Source organism: Cimex lectularius, unplaced genomic scaffold, assembly GCF_000648675.2.
Source record: "Cimex lectularius strain Harlan isolate CLEC.00 unplaced genomic scaffold, Clec_2.1 scaffold61, whole genome shotgun sequence".
Taxonomy (NCBI): Eukaryota; Metazoa; Arthropoda; class Insecta; order Hemiptera; family Cimicidae; genus Cimex; species Cimex lectularius.
In genome coordinates, this window is record NW_019392650.1 from 1,694,204 (window position 1) to 1,715,634 (window position 21,431).

Below are 21,431 nucleotides of genomic sequence, written 5' to 3' on the forward strand. Positions count from 1 at the left end.
AAAAAAGCTGCCTTCACCTGGAAATGATTTCATCACAATTTCATAAATGCATAACAACTTTCCTTTCATAATTATTTCAAAAATTGTAATTATGTAGAGAAAAATTTAAATTGTTAGGTTTTTAAGAGTCTTTACTTCATAAATTAACGGACACGAGTAAACATTTGCTTTTCTTACCATTTCTTCAAATAGTTTTCTTACAATTGGATTACCAATAAAGATCATTGTGAGAATAAAATAAAAATCCGTTTCTCACAAATATTGGTAACAAACTATTTTAACTTTTGTTCTTGTAAACTTAAAAAAATCTTTGAAATAGAAATCAAACATAATACTACTTTAGATTATTTTGTTAGTAAAATAATTTGTAGAATAGGTTAAATGTTAGAAGTTTTTTCCCCCATCAAATTTGTTTTCTAATACTCGCCATAATAGTATAGAAAATGCATAAACATTACAAATGAATAAATTTAGCAAGAGTTCATGAATAAACTTTAGGATGTAAGACCAATTTAATTTATATAATTAAATGTATTTATAAAATTAGATGTTATATTTCCAAAGAAACTTTTGGATATACATATAATGCTGATGATATATAATGATATAGATTAGAAGGCAAAAATTACATTTAGTTTTTAAGATTTTGATACTGTAAATTCAGAGCAATTGAACTTTTTTTGTACTTAGTAAACAAATTCCAGAAATTTCAAGCACAAACAATTGTTTGACAACAAAAAATTGAATAATAGAAACAGCCATTGACTTGTTTCAATTATGGTTAAAAGGAATATTCTATTGGATAAAAAAAAGTTTAGAATAGATAAAAAAAGGTTTGCAAGTTTTTGGTTTTACTGTATATGTGTAGATAACTTTATTTAATATAGAACCACATCAATAAATTATCAATTTAATTTTTTTTTATTGAATTTGGTAGTTTTTCATAACAATAAATAATTACGTAATACAGTAGAGTGTATAACAAAACCAATCGGCAGAAGTTGAAGTGTCATTCAAAACAAAATATAAAAATATAGTGAAGCACATAATCAACAAAATGTATCATTAAAAAAAAGGGTTAAATACAAACCGGGGAAACAGTTAAATATGGGAATAGATAAAATAAAAACTTTTGCAGTTGAAACCAAAAGATTTAGCATGCACAATTATGCAATACCATATTTACCCAAACGTTTTGTGAGAACCAGAATTAGTGAAAAGAAAATTAAACCATCAAAGAATATGCATTTTTAGAGGAGAGAAGTGAGTATGTAAAGAATGACTTGACAAACTCTTTTTATAATGTGCTGTGTATAGGTAAAGCTCATTAGATTGCTATTAAAGGAAACATTCTTGTCCCAGAGTTCAAAGTTCATACTGTTATGATATAAAATATATGAATCTGGTAATATAAAACGTAAATCATTTAACATTACACTGAAATTATTCGCATGGGTAAATAAGGCTTTGTCTACACACAAGTAGCTAATAAGCCAAATAAAAATAATGAAAAAATAATAAATATATAGTAATAAATAAACTGTTGGCCAGACACAGGGAATTTTTTTTTCAATTTTACTTTTATCATTAAGTTTTACCTATTTACTTTAATTTATTCATGTTTTCAGTTAATATTAAAGAAATATGCTTTTCAATAAACCCATAAACATTACAACCATTAACAAATAGTATAATCTTCAAAAAACAAACAAACAGATTGCTGCCATTTACAAATTGTTTTTGTTGGTTGGATGTATTTACTTTAATATAAATTCTATTTAAACTTGAACTACGATTAAATTGGCAATAACATTAACAACAAAACATATTCAAACAACCAACTTTATAATAAATATTGAACAGTACTTTGTATCCAGTGGAACGATTAAATGAACAAACCGACAAAAATTACCTGTGTCAGGACAAAGAAACGAAAGCAAATTTTGGGATAAGAAAATTGGTTAATTTTAATGTGACAGACACCCTACTGTTTTAATTCTTTTGTTTTGAATAAATCAATTAAATAATATAATTTCTGATATTTTTTTTTTAAAAAGTTAACATCAGTTTATTCATTTTTCTGTTGTCATAAATACCAAATAAAACAGACATATCAATACTTAAAGTTACATGAATGTACCGGTGTTACATAATACTACATTATTCATTTGACTGCTGCTACTGTATATGTTACCTGAAGTAGAATGTTGGTGAGGATGATGATGTATATATTGCTGCACCGATGACTGGGCAGCAGCTGCTGCCATCATATGATGTGGATTGTGTGTGGCAGGGTGAGGAGGTAAAATTGGGCACATAATAGGAAATGTGTGGTGTGGTGGAGCGTTTGGTGGATGCGGACCGCCGGGTCCCTGTGGCGGTGGAGGGGGAGGCTGACTGTAAGATGGAGCGGGAGCGGGCGGGTACTGGGGAGGAGGAACTCCACTTCCGTTTGCGGCACCGCTACCACTTCCACCTCCTCCTCCCGAAGACGAATTGTTGCTATTGGTCGCCTGTGGTGACGAAGCGTTATTTGGTGCTTGATGAACATGTGGCGGATGATGACCATGATGTGAATGGGGTCCCATACTCCCAGGGCCCATGTATTGCATCTGGGCCTGGGAGCCTTCAGGTGGATAATTTAACGTTGTGATCACCGGGGGAACCATACCGCCACCTTGTTGGGCTACCATTCGCACCATCTAAAAAACAAACAAAATAAAACAAAAAATTGTCTTTGAGGCAAAATTATAATAACAAAATGAGCTTTTATTTATATTAAAGTTGTAGACTAACTGCTTAATTTTTCCCCTTAACCCTTATTGTTTATTATTATATTTTAAATCAGATAAGTAAGCAATGGAGTAAAACAGCAAATTGGGTCCTAACAAAGAAAATCTTCGCTCAAATTGATTTATATTAAAATTTCTGAAAAGTGATAGATATTATTAGATGTAATATACTCGAGTAAATGTCAGGTTGCATTTTATTATTACCCTACCAGATGTGTATTTATTGTACAAAGGATGAAGTGAACCAAAATATTCCATGCAATTTAACCCCATGCAATTAACCCTTAGTTAAAATAATGACATCAATTACACCAAGTCAACAGCCTACTCTAGATACACAACAAATATTAAATTTTTAATAATTGATTTTTCAAGTTTTAAGTTCAAACTGTAAGTACAACTGTTGTATCGTTGATGATCACTGAATAAAGAAACTGATGGTCAAACCCAACCGATCATAAAATATCAACAAATAGAGTGTGTTTAAATTAAATGTGATTTTCAAATATAATTTAGAAATGATCCAGTATAACTTTTGGAATTTCCTCGTCCTTAATTGTGCAAACTTTGAAATTGCCCATTGAACATGTTCAAGTATCAATTAATAGTACTCCGCAAAATGATTATATAATTTACATTGAACATCGGAAATTTACCGAGGAACATTTTAGTTAACTCAGTTTCAACATGTGGTTTTTAAGCATGCAAGTGCATTAAAGTTTAAAACTAGTTTAAAAAAATTAATGAAATTCACAAAGTTTGATGTTTAACTCATGAACACATTAATTGTCTTGTTAAATTTTATTTGCTTAAATGTATGAACACATATAGCTACAATTAAGGCAGTCTATAATTCATTACAGAACGTATAGAATAATTGCCTAGCGAGTATTACAGACCAGGTAACTTTTTTTTCTAACAGAAATTATAAATCTTTGTATTTTACTTCTCACACATTCAAGACGGTGGACGACACCTGGCATCCTAAAAGGCCAGTCTCTCAGATGGATGAATGCCAGGTGGCATCAGGATTAAAGAGCAGATTATGGTAGAAAATTGAATAAGGCCAAGTTGAACATTTAAGTAAAATAAACTGGTTTTAGTCAGTAATTATTGTATTCTACAGAGGTATGCATATATTTTTTTTCTTATTTTTTTTATCGATATGAAAATAAAATGAGAGTAATTATTTAAGCAATCATTTTTTTCTGGGTTCAACATGTCCATCGCAAGCTAAAAGCAAATAAAGTGCACAATATAACACAAAACCCAAGCCATATTTAAAATGTACTACATTAGTCAAATGAAAGTATGTATGAAGTAATATTTTATCCACATTCAACACAGTGCTCTCTCCCATATCCGAACTTCAGTAAACAAATGAAACATTATTTGGGGGGGAAAAGAGTGAATGAATGAATGACAGAGAGAGGAAGAGATAGCGAGGGGGGAGATAGGGAGTGAAAGGGAGATGGGGAGGGGCGAGGGAGAGAGAGAGGAGGGAAAGAGAGGGAGAGTGAGCGAATGAACAACAGAGAGGGAGAGGGAGAGGGAGAGAGTGAGGGAATGAATGACAGAGAGATAGATATAGATAGATAGTTCGATATAGAGATAGAGAGGGAGAGAAGAAGAAAGAAAGGGAGAGTGAGTGAGCGAATGAATGATAGAGATAGAGAGAGGGTGAGGGAGAGGGGGAATGAGAGGGAGTGAGCGAGTGGGAGAGGGAGCGAGTGTGAGGGAGAGGGGGAATGAGAGGGAGTGAGCGAGTGGGAGAGGGAGCGAGTGTGAAGGAGAGGGAGGTAGGGAGGTAGGGAGGGAGGAAGGAAGAGAGAGAGAATGTGAGAGTGAGTGAACGAATGAATGACAGAGATAGACGTAGATAGATAGGTGGAGGGGAGATAGAGGAGAGGGGTGAGCGAATGAATGACAGAGTGAGAGAGTGGGGGGGAGAATTTACTAAAAACAGCCTTTTCCCCCTAATTCAAAGCAATAAAACAATTCACTGAAAAATAATTGAATTTATTATAATGCAATGCTTATAATTAAAAGGTAACTGAAAGTTTATTTTTCCATTGTATGTACTTGATAGTAGTGAAGTTGAAAACACATATATCATTCATTTTGTGCAATAATATAGATAATACCACCACCAAGTTAAGCATAAAAACAAATTATGGAACAAAAATATCAAACAGATTTAAGTTTCTTTTCAATTTAACATTTGAACTGCTGTACGTACCAAGGCCATACAAAACTATATATCGAGATTTCAGAAATATGGTTAAATTGTGTGGATATAGTTTTTTCTGATAAAAACTTGTAAAGTGACTTGATAATTATGTCAGACATGTGAAATGCAAATCATCTTACTAACAAAACCCAATAAAACTTGTAGTAGCCAATCAAGCCTAAAAACCATCAATGCTAGTCGCTTTTAATTAAACCTTTAATTTGCTACCTTCAGTGTCTGGATGATTTCTGTGGATAGACCAAACACTGGTGGTGAAATGCCAAAACGCGTCTGAACTGACAAAGGATAGGCAGACCGAGATCGAGATGATAGGTGATTATCAAACAATAGGTTTATCTGGAGGAAATTTCACAACCACTATATTTACTGTGTAGAGATTAGTGACCGTTAATCGATAGTTATTCAGATATCGTGAGATGCGGTCGGGTGTAACACCCGACCGCATCTCACGATATCTGAATAACTATATTTACTATTAATGTTGTGTACAAATAAAACAATCAACCTTATGTAAAAAAAAGTTGTCTACAGTCTACTACGAAGAAGATCTAACGCTATACATCATAAGTTTATACCATAATTTATTTGTTTGAACCATACCCCTTTAAAAAGTGCACTTTTGGTTGTAAGAAGACTGTAAGACATCATTTAAAGACTGTCAACATTTCCTAGGCTTATGGTGAAATGGATAGGATTATTTTAATCGAGGAGTTGAGATTTACATGAAACCGTCTGTAAATAAGAATATGCTTTCCAAATTTTAACCATTTAATAGGAGAAATATTTTTATTAACACATCTAACAAAATAATTGAGGGTATTTAAAGGAAGAGGTAATCCTAATTAAGCAATAAATCTATAGTCTTTGGTATCATTTTATTATTCTTTTTTTTATATCAAAAATATTTCTAACATTGAGAATATAATATATATTAGACTGGAGAATAGAAAGCGTAATTTAGTGTTTTTTTTTAAATCTATACACCTGAAATTCTCACACCTAGCTTAATGACAGTCAACTAATTATGTTGTGGTTAAATAATGATTAATTTTATGAAAAATGAGGGCAAAAAACGTATGACATATAAGAATACGATTTTAAAAACTTTTGATGGTTTTTAAAACTGAATTAGTCTTTTTTGAAATATCTTTATAACTAAAAAAACGACGCGTTATCAAACAAAAATTCCTGCGAGTATTAAGTAGAATAATAAAGTATCAATTGTAAACAGTGCACAAAATGATCTGTTAATCAGCAGTAAACATTGTAAAATAAAATTAAAGTGGGACAATTTTTTTACGCATGAAAGAAAACAAAACAACAAAAATAACAATTTTTTTTTAATCTTGCTTGGAACTGGGTTTCTGGGGGAAAACAACAAAACAGATTTTCGCTTTGCTTACTATTAAATTACTATTAAATAAAATTGTGCCAAAATAATTGTGGATAGTTTAAAAAAAAAATCAATAACCTAAAGATGTATAATCAATATAGCATGACAACATGATGCAGAGATGCTGTTCTAATTTTAAAAATGAGAATAATAAATGTTCCATGCAAAGTTAGTCAAAATTGATATAAGAATTCCTTAGTTTCTTCCTTAATTGAATAGCACATGCAAATGGTTTAGAAACCATTTAAGAAAATTAATTTGACTACCCACTAAATGTTTAACGATAATTTTTTTTGTTTACATTAAACCACATGAACAAAATTCTTCTTTTTTTTCATGGAAGTTTGGTTTTAAATTAAAGTGAACGACAAAGGAGTGAAAGTGTGAGAAAAACTAGGTGCTAGAAAGCTTTCTACGCCATTCTCCCTTAATAATAAGAAAATGAAAACCTAAGAAATTAATTTTTAAAAACTGCTTACAATAACTGATAAAACAGAACCAGAAAAGTTCGTAAACAAAAATTTGGTAGTACAAACAAAAAAATGCCTATGTATTAATAAAGAGAATACAGGTTTTACATTATAATTTAAATCATGCAGCCATGCAACTACAGGAATGATAGAAAAGAAAAGATGTACAACAAAATTGTAAATTCAATTATAAAATTTTTAAAAAAATAGAAAAATCAATGCAATTAATTATGTGAAACTTGCAGTCAGATTTTGCTTTTGACAGTTGTGATTTTAATGAGAGAAAATTTAATTCGGGTGGTAGTATTGAAGATAAGTTTGATTATAGTGGGAGGACAACCAAACCTGTTGAAAAGGCTGCTGCGTTATATGGGGTTGAGGTGAATAAGGCACAGTAAATTGTGTATGCATTGGAGCAGTAGTAAGTAACGGCTGTCCAGTTGCTGCAGCCACTTGCATCTGAGAAGGCTGACCAACTTGAACTGGAAATAATACAATAGATATATAATAAAATAAAATAATAAATGTAAATTTTTTTAAACAAATAAATGTCATCTAATGCTATATAAGTTGTTGCTGAATTGTTAATATTCAACTTATATTGTTTATTTATTGTATAGTGTCGAGTTCACATTATAATTATGATTTTATTTGACACATTATACAAACTTGAGTAATTTTTGGATGCTACTAAATAAATATTTCATTGGTTTTATTTGTGTAATCACCTTTTCGAAACCTGTTAGGTTGATTCGGAGGTTGAGTATATGGAGATTGGGCTGTTGAAACAACGTACGTTGACACTACTACAGCAGGCATTGGTGGCACTGTTGGACCATAACCTGGAGTTTGTGGCGTGTGGGGGCGAGACTGGTTTGGAGTACTCGCTGTCCGCTAAAACGGAAATACACAGTCAACAATTTTTATGAATTATATATAATTTTTGCAAATTAAACTCAAAATAATTATCAATGTTGTGTTAAATTATCAAATCCCCTGAAGGTTTGTTCCATCACGTGTCCAAACCATCAGTATGTGCAGTCGAGTTTGGGCGTTCCGACACAGTTTCAGGCCGTGTTTATAACCAGTTTTTGACAGTGAAAACAGTCTGAGTATTTGGCTATGGACCTGCAATCGCGAAATGTGCAACTGTTTCCCACGCTTCCATTCTCATCAAATCAGAAATTTCTCACTAATAACTAGAGCCCGGATTTATATGAAATAAAATTATTGTAATATGTGCTAAAAAAAATCCCTCAAATATAGAATTAATTTGCTTTAAAAATATTAAAACATGCAGGATGAATGTCAGAGAAATCACCTGGCTAATAACTGCAATTTTTAATATAGATTTTCGGGCTAGTATGTATTCATTTTGAAAGGAAATAGAACAGAAAAATTTCAGTAAAACAAGAAATTATATAAATGGAAGGAAGACTGTCAATTACTATTTTTGTGCTTCAAATGACACCCCTATATTCTTCCATACCCAACTAAATAGTTCAAGAAAATTAATTTTTCAGGAAAAGCACACAAAAAAAACAACCCAGATGTTTTGGAAATGGAGCCCTCAAATAAGATGCCAATTATTTCAAGAGAATTCAATAGTGTTGAAATGGCGCTCATCATATAAGGTCCCCCAGGTTCCAATTCAGGGCCATTGGGATGACATACTTAAAAATGTACTTTTATTTATTTATTTGTTTTTTTTTTTTCGAAAACACCCACACCTCAAGGGATTTATAATATCCTTGTAGTTGTAAGTACCATTGTTTAAAAAAAAAAAAAGAAAAAACTAATTTGGAAAAATTTTCAAATATGAAGAAATGATGTGAAAGGGTAGACAAATGGAACCCAGATTTCTTATCGCACCGGATCACCAGAAATTAAGGCAGCTTTTTGATTCAAAGTTGTTGACATTTTTGGATTTGAGGCCGTTTGAACAGATTGTTTGGTACTTCTAGAACAGACAGGATTCATGCTGAACCGGTCAAGAGTCACTTACTGGGTCTGCCACCACTCGTGGGTTTTTTTTTTTTGAGTTATTCAAATGCCTTTGATTGTTGCCTTTGATATTTGCATCACGGTTGTCAATGATAAATGTGCTGAGAACACACTGACAAAACACCGATCCCCAAACATAACAAACTAGAGAAAATTCTAAGAAACATTACGCTACAATACGTGTAAATTTACAGGAATATTACAAAGAAAAAGTTTGAATTGTAAAGAGGGGAAGTGACTCCAATTCAATTTATAGAATGCTCTTTTTTAACCTGTAACAAAAAATTATTTCATATTTCCGAGTATATCGAAATAAGACAAATTTTTTTCCATTTCTAAAGTGAGCTGCTTAGGAGTTTATAATATCAAGAGTCGACTGTAATTGTTTCTTCAGTTCTAATGAAGAAGTGTAGAAGCAGCAACCTTACAAACCATACATAAGACACTATTTGATTCTAGGAGTCTGAGATTGGGAAAAAAAAGCATTCCAACAGAGTTAAGAATTGGTGATCAGTTGATGTTCAGCATTAGTTAATAAATCATGGATTAATTTGCAACTAGTTTGTGATTATGTGTTGGAACAAACCTATTGTATCTGGTTTAATCTTTTCAATTTTTAATTTACAAATATTACACTATTAATTAATAAAAATTTGATTAAAAAAATATATGTTATACATATAATATGAAGCTACTTACCGGTGTAAAAGGTTTTGCATTTGGATTGTAAATGAATTCTTTGGCATTAGGGTTTAGTTTTGATTTGATCACTTTAACATTGCCTTCTTGAGACATGTTGGTGTTGTTCATTGACCTCATGGAATTTTGGTGTTCCTGATTAGATTCAGAAGACCTAGAGTTGACTGTTTGTTCATTGTCATTATTTCCCTTTTTAGCTTCGTCCGTATCGTTTTGCAATTTGAAATCATTTCCAAATTTTTTGAGGTCGTTTAATTGCTCTTCTCGACCTAAAATTATTGCCGAGTTTAAACTTGGGTTTAAATAGAGAAAAAAAAATTTGTTTTTGTTTTTAACCGCTTACCTCTTGATGTCTTACGCTGGTTAGAATTTGAATGGTTTGGACCAGAATGTTCAACTGAATGATTGCCAGGAAGGGGAGGTTTCTTGTGGTGAGAATCTGTATTTGATGCGTTCAAAGAATTATTATAATTATTTGAATGAGAGTGTGAACCTGAGTTTCTGTTATCAGCGATAGAGTTTGTCTGTGAATTGCAACTGCTATTACTATTATTACTGTTCGAGGATGACAAACTTCCATTGGCATTCGAAAATCTGTTATCGCTGTTGTTAAAACTGCGGCCTGAAAAAAGTAAAAAAGAGGTTCATTAGAATTAATTTTAATTAATAGATATATAAAAGAAATATATTATAATAACAAACCATGGCGTGTACTTGTCCGTTGTGGTTTTGGAGATTCCATAACACCATTTACCCTATCCCTTGCGTTACTGTGGCTATTTGGTGGGCCATGGTGTGAGTAATTAGATTGTGAATTGGATGATTTGTTACCACTATTACATGATTGTTGGGATTGCTCTTGCCTTGACGATGTCTGTTGGGTTGTTGTAGATGGTTGGGTCTGTTGTTGTGTCTGTAGTTGCTGTGGTTGTGATTGTTGCATCTGTGGTTGTTGTGTTGGCGATAGTTGTGTCTGTTGTTGTGGCGGGGACGTCGGTGACTGTTGTGTCTGTTGGGGTTGTGGTTGTTGTTGAGATTGTGGTTGTGTTTGGGGGGCCTGAGATTGTGTTTGAGACTGAGACTGTGGCTGGTTTTGCTGCTGCACTGTCTGTTGTGGAACCGACGAAGTTGTCCTAACGACTTTGGTTGTTTGTAAAGTTTTTCTCTTTGGTGGACAGACGTATTTGTTTACACCTTCTGAACTAGTATTGTTGTCTGCGTTTGCGGGCCGAGCTACAGCGGCAAATTTCTCTTCTTCATCTCCATTCTCCAAATCGACACGAAGTTTGTAATGAGGATTACTTTCAATCTCATATGCTATTTTTGTCGCTTTTGCTTCAGCATCTCTGCAATTTATTAATATCATTATAACTACGAGGTAATTTACAAACTGAATTAAGATTTAGCATCAAATAAAAACATTCCCCTAAACAATTTTTCTTTTTCAATGGACAATTTGCGTTTAATTTTCCTACTTACTTGTAATCCTTTGAATCTTTATTTTGAAGAGGTGTAGTGTAAGCTGATAACCCTTGGTCAAAATCAGAAGTTACACCGTACATTTGCTCATTTTGACGAAACATATCATTTACATCCCAGCCATTCTAAAAAACGTGATAAAATTAGATAATAACGTTTAAGATTAAGATGATGGTGACCGCCCTTAAGCACAAAAAGTAAAACTCACTGAAGTAGCGCCTTCAAGATCAAAGTCATCATTTAAATTACTCGTCGATGAAGAGCCGTCCCATGGTTCTAATTCTTTTTCTGTCACCTGGCCATTAAATTTACTAATTGCAGTATCCGTTTGGAATGTATCTACAAAAAATAAATAAAATCAATTAATAATACATGAAAGAAACAAATTTGGATTTTTAATATACCTCTTGTCGCATAATCAACATCTGTATCAGTAATTTCAATTTTCATAATATCTTGGGGCTTAAATATCATTTTATCTACTAGAGTATCTGGCGATATTAAAAAAGGGTTATTTAGATCTACTTTGTGGGCCATTTCTATGACTATTTCAAATTGGGCTGAAAACGTCCTAAATATTCCTTCATATACACATGCTGTTGCAGTATGAATCTGTAAACGGTAAAAATCAGGATCAATAATAGCAATAACTAACTATTTGGCAAGAAATAAAATCACTATCGGGTTAACATTCGACACATACTTTGACATTATTCCCAACTAAACTAGCCACTGAGCTCATAAAATAAGAATTGTTGTAAACTCCATCTAGCGATAATGAGCGTTCATTAGGACGTGAACGGGGCGATCTGTAAAAAAAAGTTTTACTTGGAAAAATAATAATTAAAAAGACATCACAAATATGCTAAAAAAAAGACTGGTATTTGAAATACCAAATAATTAACAATGCCTTTTCTTGTTAAAATAATCGACATTTTCAATGTAGTTAATTACAGTTTGAGAGCTAGAGATTAAACTCAAAAAAGTAATTATTTTATAAAAGCAAAGCGAAAAAGTAATACTCAACTTACCCAGATTCAAACGTACTAGCTGGGCGACTTTTTAGGTCCTCTCTGAAACAAAGAAAGATTTTATTAATAATAATTATTATAGAATATTTATTATTGCTTTTCAATCCTACATTTTTATCCCATAACAACCACTAATTTATTTTTCAAAAGGGCAATTAAAACAACATACAAAACACCCAAAGAGAAATTCCAAACTCCATTCATAAATTACTTTACCAGGAACCAGAACAGTTAAATCAAAGTTCAAACAGTTAATTAAAATTAGTTTAGACATATTTTATTTGTGGAAGTCTCCACAGGCAACTATATCCTTCTCCCAATGTGTTACTTTCCCAGTTAAGCCCTTTTTATAAAAAGTTTGGATCTTAAAAAAGAAATTCAGCTCATTTTCCAGCTGTTGGAGATTATCGAACTCCTGACTGCACTTATGATCGCCCATTGCCAAGAAAATGTATCTTTACTGACCATACAGTACAGAGAGTGTGATGGATCGATCACCTACGTTGCCATTCTGGCTGTATGAGGTCTCGCACTGTCCTGGTGAAAAATTACATCTTTTCTGTTCACAAGAGCTGTTTTTGGGCTAGGAGAAAAGACATATTCATTGCAGTTGGCATGAGTAGATTTCTGCAGTGATCTAACCACTTGGCAGGAATTCGTACTCCAGTGAACACAAAGCATCACCTTTTGTTGGTGAATATTCAGTTTTCACGTCATTTGGTGACAACCAATGATACTTCCTGGTGATACCGTACAGGAACCATTTTTCATCACATGTGACAATCTGGTCAAAAAATGTTTACTTTGCGATGTGAAAGTAATGAAAGACTAATGTTTGGACATAGAAGCTTGATGTCGTCAGTCAATTGATGAGGAACCCATTTGGCTCAGCTTCAATGTCTTCCTAAGTGTTGTAAGTAAGCTAGAGCAAATGGTCTGCTTACACTAAACCTCTGGCAAGCTCCTGATATGTTTGACTCCAATAAAGTTCAATAGAACCTTCGATTTGTTGTCTGCAAGACGGAAGTACCAGACCGTGGTTCATGTTCAATCACCTCATTCCCAGAAGCAAACTTGTTAAACCACTTTTAGGGAGTGTGCTCACTTGTTTCATCACTGAACGTCATGAAAATTTTATGAGCTGCCCTAGCACTAATTCATACAACAAGCATGCACAAATTGTAGGTTTTGAAGCCATGAGAAAGAAAATATTTTGTAATTTACAGTGAACCATTCAAGACACTTTTTCTTTATCAACTGATCCATTATCCTCTTGGATAATTACATTACATGATGTAACTATGTCATGTTGATTTACGGTATGGTATTAAAACCATAATAAATGAAAAACTGCACAAACTTTTCTGGTTATCTGGTCTATTAATTACTTACGACAGTAAATTGTTTTACACTAATGGCAACAAAATCAAGTAGGAAATAGCGGCTAAGATTTGTATAAAAAACAGTTTAATAAACCAATAATAATTTTTTTATCATCCCCCCACGCAAAAAATAAATTCACTTTAAAGTATGAAAAAAACCAGTATATTTTTTATTATGTATGGCACTCGAATATCCACAACCAGATGTGCCATACTAAGTAAGAAGCCAAATAAATATGCACAAGAAATCACCAAGATCACAATTATCAAACTTCACAAGTAATAAATTTTTGGTGTATAATTCCCTTGAATCCAGCTTTAAGCACTATCTTTTCTATTAATCTAACTAAGAGATGTAGACCTTGTCTGACTTTCTGTTTCTTTGGTCCGTTAAAAAATAATAATCTTCACTAAACATATTTTTGTGTCAAGTACTTTTCCATATGTTATGAATTTTTTTGTTCAAGTTATGCTTACAGCAAAAGGTAATGGTTAGGATTTTTCTATTATTACACTTGATTCTGCCGAAGCCATGTAATTTTTTCCTTACATTTATTCGGAATTCTTCAATTATCTAACCATGCAGGAAGACTGAATATTTTTTCCCTATCTTATTCATCTACATGTCCTTTCTCCCATGAAATACTTATGTAGCATTTACACCTATGCCTACAGAAACAATCTCCTTGGTTGAAAATGTAAAAAACATTAATTAGAAAAATTATTTTGTCAATTGGGTTTATACGATTTCAACTTTTTTTTTTATATTGTGAAATACTTTGAGGAATTGAAGGTACTTAAAAAGCACACTTTCTAAGCTGACGAAGTTACATTAATTGTAGCTATTTTTAAACACTGGAGTTTCACATTTTCATTTAACACTTCCAAATTCCTAAGATTCACGACAAAGACAGTCAATGGTTCAACCTTGAAGAAGACTATTTAATTAATGAAGAGCATTTCCAACAAAAATCTAGGTTGTTCTCATATTTTCCTTTATTGTATTCAATCCAGAGACAATAATTATCTCTAAAGTTGACACTCATTGACCTATTTATTTATTTTGAGTTATTTTTGCCTTCTAAGGTTTTGTCACCAAGGAACTTAATTAAGTGCCATCGCAATTTTTCTTTCAACTGTTTGGTGAAAATGTTGATTACAGCAACAGTTTTCTCCTACAACCGGTCACCCAGCCGAATAAGGATTTTTCTTTCATCATTTTTCCCTTTTGACTTGTAAATTTCTCAGCTGCTGAACTCATCTTTTATTTTCTCTTTACTGCATAACATTGAATCTCTGATGTCGATTACACACAAAAAGTGTCTTTCAAAGAACCATGACACATACTGATTTTTTAAATGCCTTTTTGTTTATACATTTTTCATTTTCTTGAATTTACTTTGTACTTATACAAATTCTTATATGCCTAGTTATTTTTATCTGGATCTTGCCATTGATGTGAAATCTAATTCTTTTTGTTTTTAATAGTATCATTAATTTTACTAACAGGGTTTTCACGACTGTCCATAATTGTGATGATGAAAATGAATAAGCATAATTTGACATGATTCCTTGGATTCACAGTATTTCATCATACAGCTTGAAATCTTAAAAAATGCCGTTACATAACCGTCATAATAATGAAGATATGAAAATGCAACTTAAATATTCGCTATTTATTGTCAGCCACAGCGTGTAAAGAAATCATTACAAGGTCAACTAAATAAAACAATGACAAAAGAATAGCACAACTCGGTGATTCAGTAAATCAGTTTGCAATATAATCAATAAAATTAATTAGCAATTTATATAGATCAATGATTTATTAAGAAAAAGCATTACACGGATTGTTATTTGGATTTAACTTTTTAACGGGCCTTTTTATCATTTAAACTAGTAAACTATTAAGTCAAAATTTAGCTTCATTTATGAATTTCAAATAACATACAAGTTTGAAGGCATTTTCAGTCGGAATTGAAAGATTTGTCACTTATAAACCAGTCAAGAGTGCCTATGACTAATTACAAAAAAAATTATTATAATAAATTCTTAAAAAGAAATATTTAAAATATTTGTGGGCTAGTGGAACTTTTACAGCGTTCAATATTTGCCAACCGTCCAAAAGTAATAACGTCTAAATTATTTACTATTACTTTAACTAGTGAAATGTTTTGACCATTAATAATACTTAAGAATTTCTAATGTGAATAACTCAAGGACTTCATTAATCCAGTTAGGAGGTAAACAATTTATCAGTTCCAGAGGACTGAATTGCTGCACTTACTACAAAAATTGGCCAATGCCTCAAGTAAAGCAAGGGGAAAAAGTAAAACATTTGAGAAATGTTCCTTTTGTTTAGAGATTTAAAGAACGCATTAAAAAATTTGATTCTTCCGGTCAAATGTTCATCATCTCATTAACGTTTCTGTCAGTGAAATAAATAAATGTCATGTCTTCTGTAAACACTGCGGGGGAAAAAATCTTTTTCAAATGAACGACAATTTGACCTCAATATGGAACACCACATATTTTGATTAACCAACAAAATTATATTTAAGCAATCCCAAATTACCTTTTTAGATTATATCGTCATTCATTAATTTGCAAATGAAGAAGTAATACTTTGAATTTAAACAATAAACCAAGCGAGGTAATACGATTTTTAAAAAAAGTTCAATGCGAAACAGAGGAGAGAATGAGGACATACACCACTTCTTAGCCCTATGCCCAGTCCAGGCCAAATTTAAGCTGACTTGATTTGGAAAATCCAGCTTGTCACCGAAGGAAACTGAAGAAATTTTAAATGGAAGTAATTGAAAAAGATATAGATTTTTTAATAGTATGGTTCAATTATTAATTTAACACATTTTTTAAAATTTGCTTTGTTGTAATTGCTTTGTTCCAGTCAAAAATTAATTTCAGTTGTTTAAGAATAAAATGTTTATTTCCATTATGTTCAATTATATTATGTAATGTATTACTGTAAAACTCTACTTGTCAACTCGCCAGATCAATGTTATTTTCATGGCTAAGTGCTAATTTTTGTACATAAGAGAGATAAGAGTTATAATTTGTTTATTAAAATATACACTTATTATATTCAAATTTGTCCTATAAAACATACTAGGTATTATTCTTTTCTGTCGATTGTTGTATTATCGAAATAATTTTTATCTAAGCTCTTTTATCCAAAGTGGAAACAATTGTAAAATAAATCTGATAAGACGTCTTTTGAGAACAAAGACATACAGCTGAAACATTATTTACTGTTTATTGAACCAACTTATATAAAAACAGAATGAAGCTACTTTAGAAGACAAAAGGATATTTCCTTCCTAGCATTAGTTGAGTCAAAACTTGATTTATTTTTTGTTGCAAACAGAAAACCAAATAATTCGTTTAAATGTAAATACCAATACTAATTCTTTTAAAAATCTATAAACTATATTTATGAACAGAGAGAATAATTATTTTAAAACTATAAAGAAAAAATAGGTTACAATATTTTTAAATATATGTTAAGTAAAACTGTTAAGTTTTCATTTAGTTTTATTGGTAAGCTTTTGAATAAAACAAAAAATGATTAGCCCTCCTTTTTTATAAACTCCTAAATTAGCAATAGTGTTTAATTTCGTAGCGTCATGGACTAGTCTTACAGATCAGTAAATATGCAGATCTGAGAAATGCATTCAACTCATTTATCTTGTTCCACTGTTACTTTTGGACAGAATAATTTTAAAAAGTTAAAATTAAAAAGAAAAAAAAATTACTCTCCTTTTTTACACGAGAACCATTTTAACATCATGATAATGAGTCAATTCTTCAAAATGGGATCATTTACTTAATACCACAAACTACAACTAGCAAATTAAACTATTTTCTTCTCATTAAAAATAATAAAACCACAAAGGAACATCCTTATAAATGTGAATAAACTGTGCAGCAAATGTATGTGATTTAAAAAAATATTAAATAGAATAAATATATAAAAGTGAACCAGGTGAAAATATGATAATCATTACTTTCATGGGCTATGGAATGGCGTCTAAGTTTTAAATAAAAGATGAAGGTCAGTTGATAGCAAAAGCTAAGGATAGAAGGAAACAAAAGGATGAGGCTTTCTTTTCTTCTAATTCCTAACTCCTGACCTTTTCTTCTAGTCGCTTTTCAAGAATTTAACACAAATAATGGTATGACTACATGTGAATGGATGGATTATTGGTTGTGGGGTTAGTGAACAACCCCTGAAACTGTTATTTACTGGGTCTACACACCTGGGCAGTAGGTGACCCATTCTGGTTCAACATACATGACAGAAAAATGGCGAAAAGGAGGGAAAATTCAAAAAGGTGGGGTTGAGATGGGAAGTTGGTGTCTGAGTGGATTGAAGTCACGATAGCTCAAGTGGTAGAGCAGCGGCGTATCTAGCCGAAGATCGTGGGTTCGAATCCTGCTCGTGACACTGACATTTTTATCTCAACCAACACCTTACTTAAAGATTAATTAATTGAAAAGAATTTATATGGTCAATCAGACCACGAATCGATTTAAAACGACAGATTTGAACTTTTAAGGGATTTGCATGATTAAATGATATTTTTGTTAAACAACTTATTAAGGGATAACTTTTCAGTTTATTCATCCTAACAGTTGGAATGCGGATACGATAACTCATCACTATAAGGGTCCTGGGTCCGAATCGTAACAGCCATTAATTAATAGAACCGAGCATACTTACATTTTTTTAATACAAAAAAAGTAGTTGAAAATAGTTAAGTATAAGTGTTATATGAAGAAGACATTTCTTCTGTTTCTGATTATGCCCAGGAGTTGAAAAATTTGTTCAGTTTGAAAAGAATTAGATTTTAGTGTGGAATACCAACAAACGTTAATGCACTTACACACATATTCTTTTTATTGTGAAACAATGGATAACGAACAATTTTTAACATGAAAATAACTTGATGATAAATGAACAAATTTATTATAAAAATAATTAATTATTTCTATGCAATTATGTAATTTTAATAATCTTTTAACATAGAAGTATGAGTACAGTACTCATGTATGTATATGAAGGTTAAAGTGAATGGTAGGTGTTGGGTCTGTGTGTAGGAAGACATATCGAACCGGCACTGGGTCACCAACTGATAACCACGTACCAAGTGACCCAGTTTAACATAAATGTCGGATTTTTAATATTTACGGCTTTTGCTTGATTAAAGTGTTTATTATTTTTTAATTTATTAAACGACTTATTTTATTATGATAATTTATTAGTTATTTACGATAACTTTCAAGTTTATACATCCTAATCAATGAAAGTAGTTAAGTACAAATGTGTTACATAAAGGAGAAAGTTCGCCAAATCTGCCACAATTATGCTCTAAAGTTGAAAAATATGTACAGTTGGTAAGTATGAAATCTGGAATATGGAGGACTTATTAATAAACACGAATTGACTTACACACAAACCCACACTATTTAATTATTTTTATTTTATTTTAAGTAATGGGTAATGTTCATGAATATGAATGATATTAAAGATAGTGGGTGTTGGGTCTGTGAATTGGAAGACAATGTTGAACTGGCACTAATATAACCCTCCACCAGGTGACCCAGTGCCAGTTCAATATACATTATGGACATTTAATATTTATGTCTTTTAGTTCATTAAATTGTTTCTTGATAACTTTCAAGTTTATAGATCCTAATCAAAGAAATTACTTAAGTAGGAATGTGTTATAAGAGGGAGACGCTTCACCAAATCTGCTATGATTATGCTCACAAGTTGAAAAATTTACACAGTTTGATAAGTATGACATCTAGAATTTGGAGGACTTATTAACAGGCAAGAATGGACTTACACACATATTCTTTCTTTTGTAAGGAATGGGGAATGTACAACGTTTTTTTTTTTTTTCAACATGTCAATGCATTTATGAAAAACGAAAGAATTTACTAGTAAAATAGTGTATTATTTCTATGTTATTAGGATAAAATTGATCACATTCATCATTTTACAATAATATTTTTTCATATCCTCTTCTAGAATTTTAAGTCATGGGTCTGTAAGTCGGAACTGGCACTAAATAACCCTGCGCTATGTGATCCAGTGCCGGTTCAAAATACAAGATGAATATTCAATATACATGGATTTTGCTTGATTAAATAATCGTTATGATTTATCCAACATGACAATGACTGTATGATAAACGAATGAATTTATTACAAAAACCATCATTATTTCTATATCAGTTTATTATTGTAAATAGGAGATAATCATTGTAATAGTTTTCTTGCAGAATTTTTGATTACTAGCCCGTCTATTGTACATTAATAGGAGTATCGGGTACAATATAACAATAATTGAATTAGCGTGTTTTTTTAGAACACATGTTTGTAAGTAAATGACGTCAATAGTCAATAGTGGTATAATCACTGGAACTGGACGTGAAGTTGCACGTCCCATTGCATATCTTGCTAGAGTTGCTTGAGTAAGGAAGAATTAAAATAGGAGGCAATTCAGCAGCCTATCAATAAAAACAAAGAATAAAGGAAATCGGCTGTGTCTTACTTTTAATTCTGAAGCCGTGTTTGTTTTGATTAAGACGAATAAAAGGCTCACCCTGTCAAGTCCGATTCGATTTGTGTTGAAACGTAGTCCCTAGGCGAGACACAATGGAACCCATTAAAGGATGAACGTGTACTTCAATTGCTCTGACGGAAACTTAAATTGGGTCAATTTGCAAATGGTAAATCAAAAAAACGTAATCAACTAGCTGATAATTTTATTATAAATCGATTGAGACGGGCCGTCGTTGTTTATTTTCACGAGGCCAACTGTGGTCGGAACTGTCGTGAAATCTTCGAACGATATTGTGGTTAAAAACAGGCGAATGAAAATTTGCTTGGGATTAAAATCAAAATATAGGAGGGAAAAAAAGAAAATTTCCGTCGTAAGAGAAAAAATAAAAAGGATCGTAAAAATCAAAATGAGGATTAAACAAGGCGGGTTGCCCTTTTAAAAGTTTCAAACATGTAAAAAAGATCTTCAGGCCTAGGAAGAGAGTTTAAAAAAGCCAATTTCCGCAACTCATAACCTAAAGGGGAAAACCAAAGGATATTAATATCGGGTAAAAGCGTGCTTTAAGCTGGTTAAAAACTTCCAAAAGGGAATAAATATCAATCAGGTTGAGAAGATCCTGAGGCTGTTATTATCACTGACAGATATGTCAACGAAACGGTGGAAAAAGATCCTCTGGGGAGATTATGAGATTCACATTCAGCGATTTGGACAGTGAAGGCTGGAAAGGGCGTGCGATTCGAAAATTGACAATTTCTATTATAATTATTTGATAAATTATTGGATGAAAGCTCACCTTGTCGTGTTATTGGCACGGTTCTTTCTTTTCGTATTCATTTTGCCTGCCTCGTTTCTACCGGGGTAGGCACAATCTCGTCTTTTTGTCGGAACCGGAATTTTGAATTATTTTCTGACACAGAGTGCGATACCGAGGACGAGTTGAAAATCGATCTCTTTCTAGTTCTTCGTCTGTTTATCCCGGATTTCTATTTAAAAATTATTATAATCACAGTTCTCGCGAATTCTCTAATCGAGTAAATTATCAATTAGATTGTGAGAGACGAACCTTCGAAAGGCTAAAACTGACTCGAGGCGCAAGATGTCACTCCAGGCAAATCTCCAGTTTCCATTTGATCGAAAATCAAACTTCGACGTTAATTATATTTGTTCAAATTAAATATTCTTATCAAAAATAATTATTCTTCAATCTTTTTAACATAAATAAAATAGATTTTCTTTAAAATTTACAATACAGACACTTGGAATAACGCCGGTTTTAAATAGCAAAATACACCTTTTCAACATTTAATTACAATTTTAAAATAGAAAATAAATCTTTTATTA

The 21,431-nt window shown here is 31.9% G+C and overlaps 1 protein-coding gene across 9 annotated transcripts in view; it reads right to left on the bottom strand.

Moving 5' to 3' along the window:
• LOC106671748 (ataxin-2 homolog) overlaps positions 1-21,431 on the bottom strand; it is a 44,122-nt gene that overhangs the window by 15,044 nt on the left and 7,647 nt on the right. For 8 of the 9 annotated variants that reach the window (XM_014402690.2, XM_014402687.2, XM_014402705.2 and 5 more), the window contains exons 3-13: positions 12,120-12,161; positions 11,792-11,897; positions 11,493-11,700; positions 11,297-11,427; positions 11,089-11,213; positions 10,312-10,955; positions 9,953-10,231; positions 9,610-9,878; positions 7,635-7,800; positions 7,252-7,388; positions 2,195-2,702 (exon numbers count right to left, since the gene is read on the bottom strand). In XM_014402690.2, the coding sequence (XP_014258176.1) occupies positions 2,195-2,702; positions 7,252-7,388; positions 7,635-7,800; positions 9,610-9,878; positions 9,953-10,231; positions 10,312-10,955; positions 11,089-11,213; positions 11,297-11,427; positions 11,493-11,700; positions 11,792-11,897; positions 12,120-12,161 (2,615 nt within the window). Of the gene's footprint in view, positions 1-2,194; positions 2,703-7,251; positions 7,389-7,634; positions 7,801-9,609; positions 9,879-9,952; positions 10,232-10,311; positions 10,956-11,088; positions 11,214-11,296; positions 11,428-11,492; positions 11,701-11,791; positions 11,898-12,119; positions 12,162-20,883; positions 21,178-21,431 lie in introns of those variants that run through there. The other variant, XM_014402717.2, reaches the window with a different exon arrangement.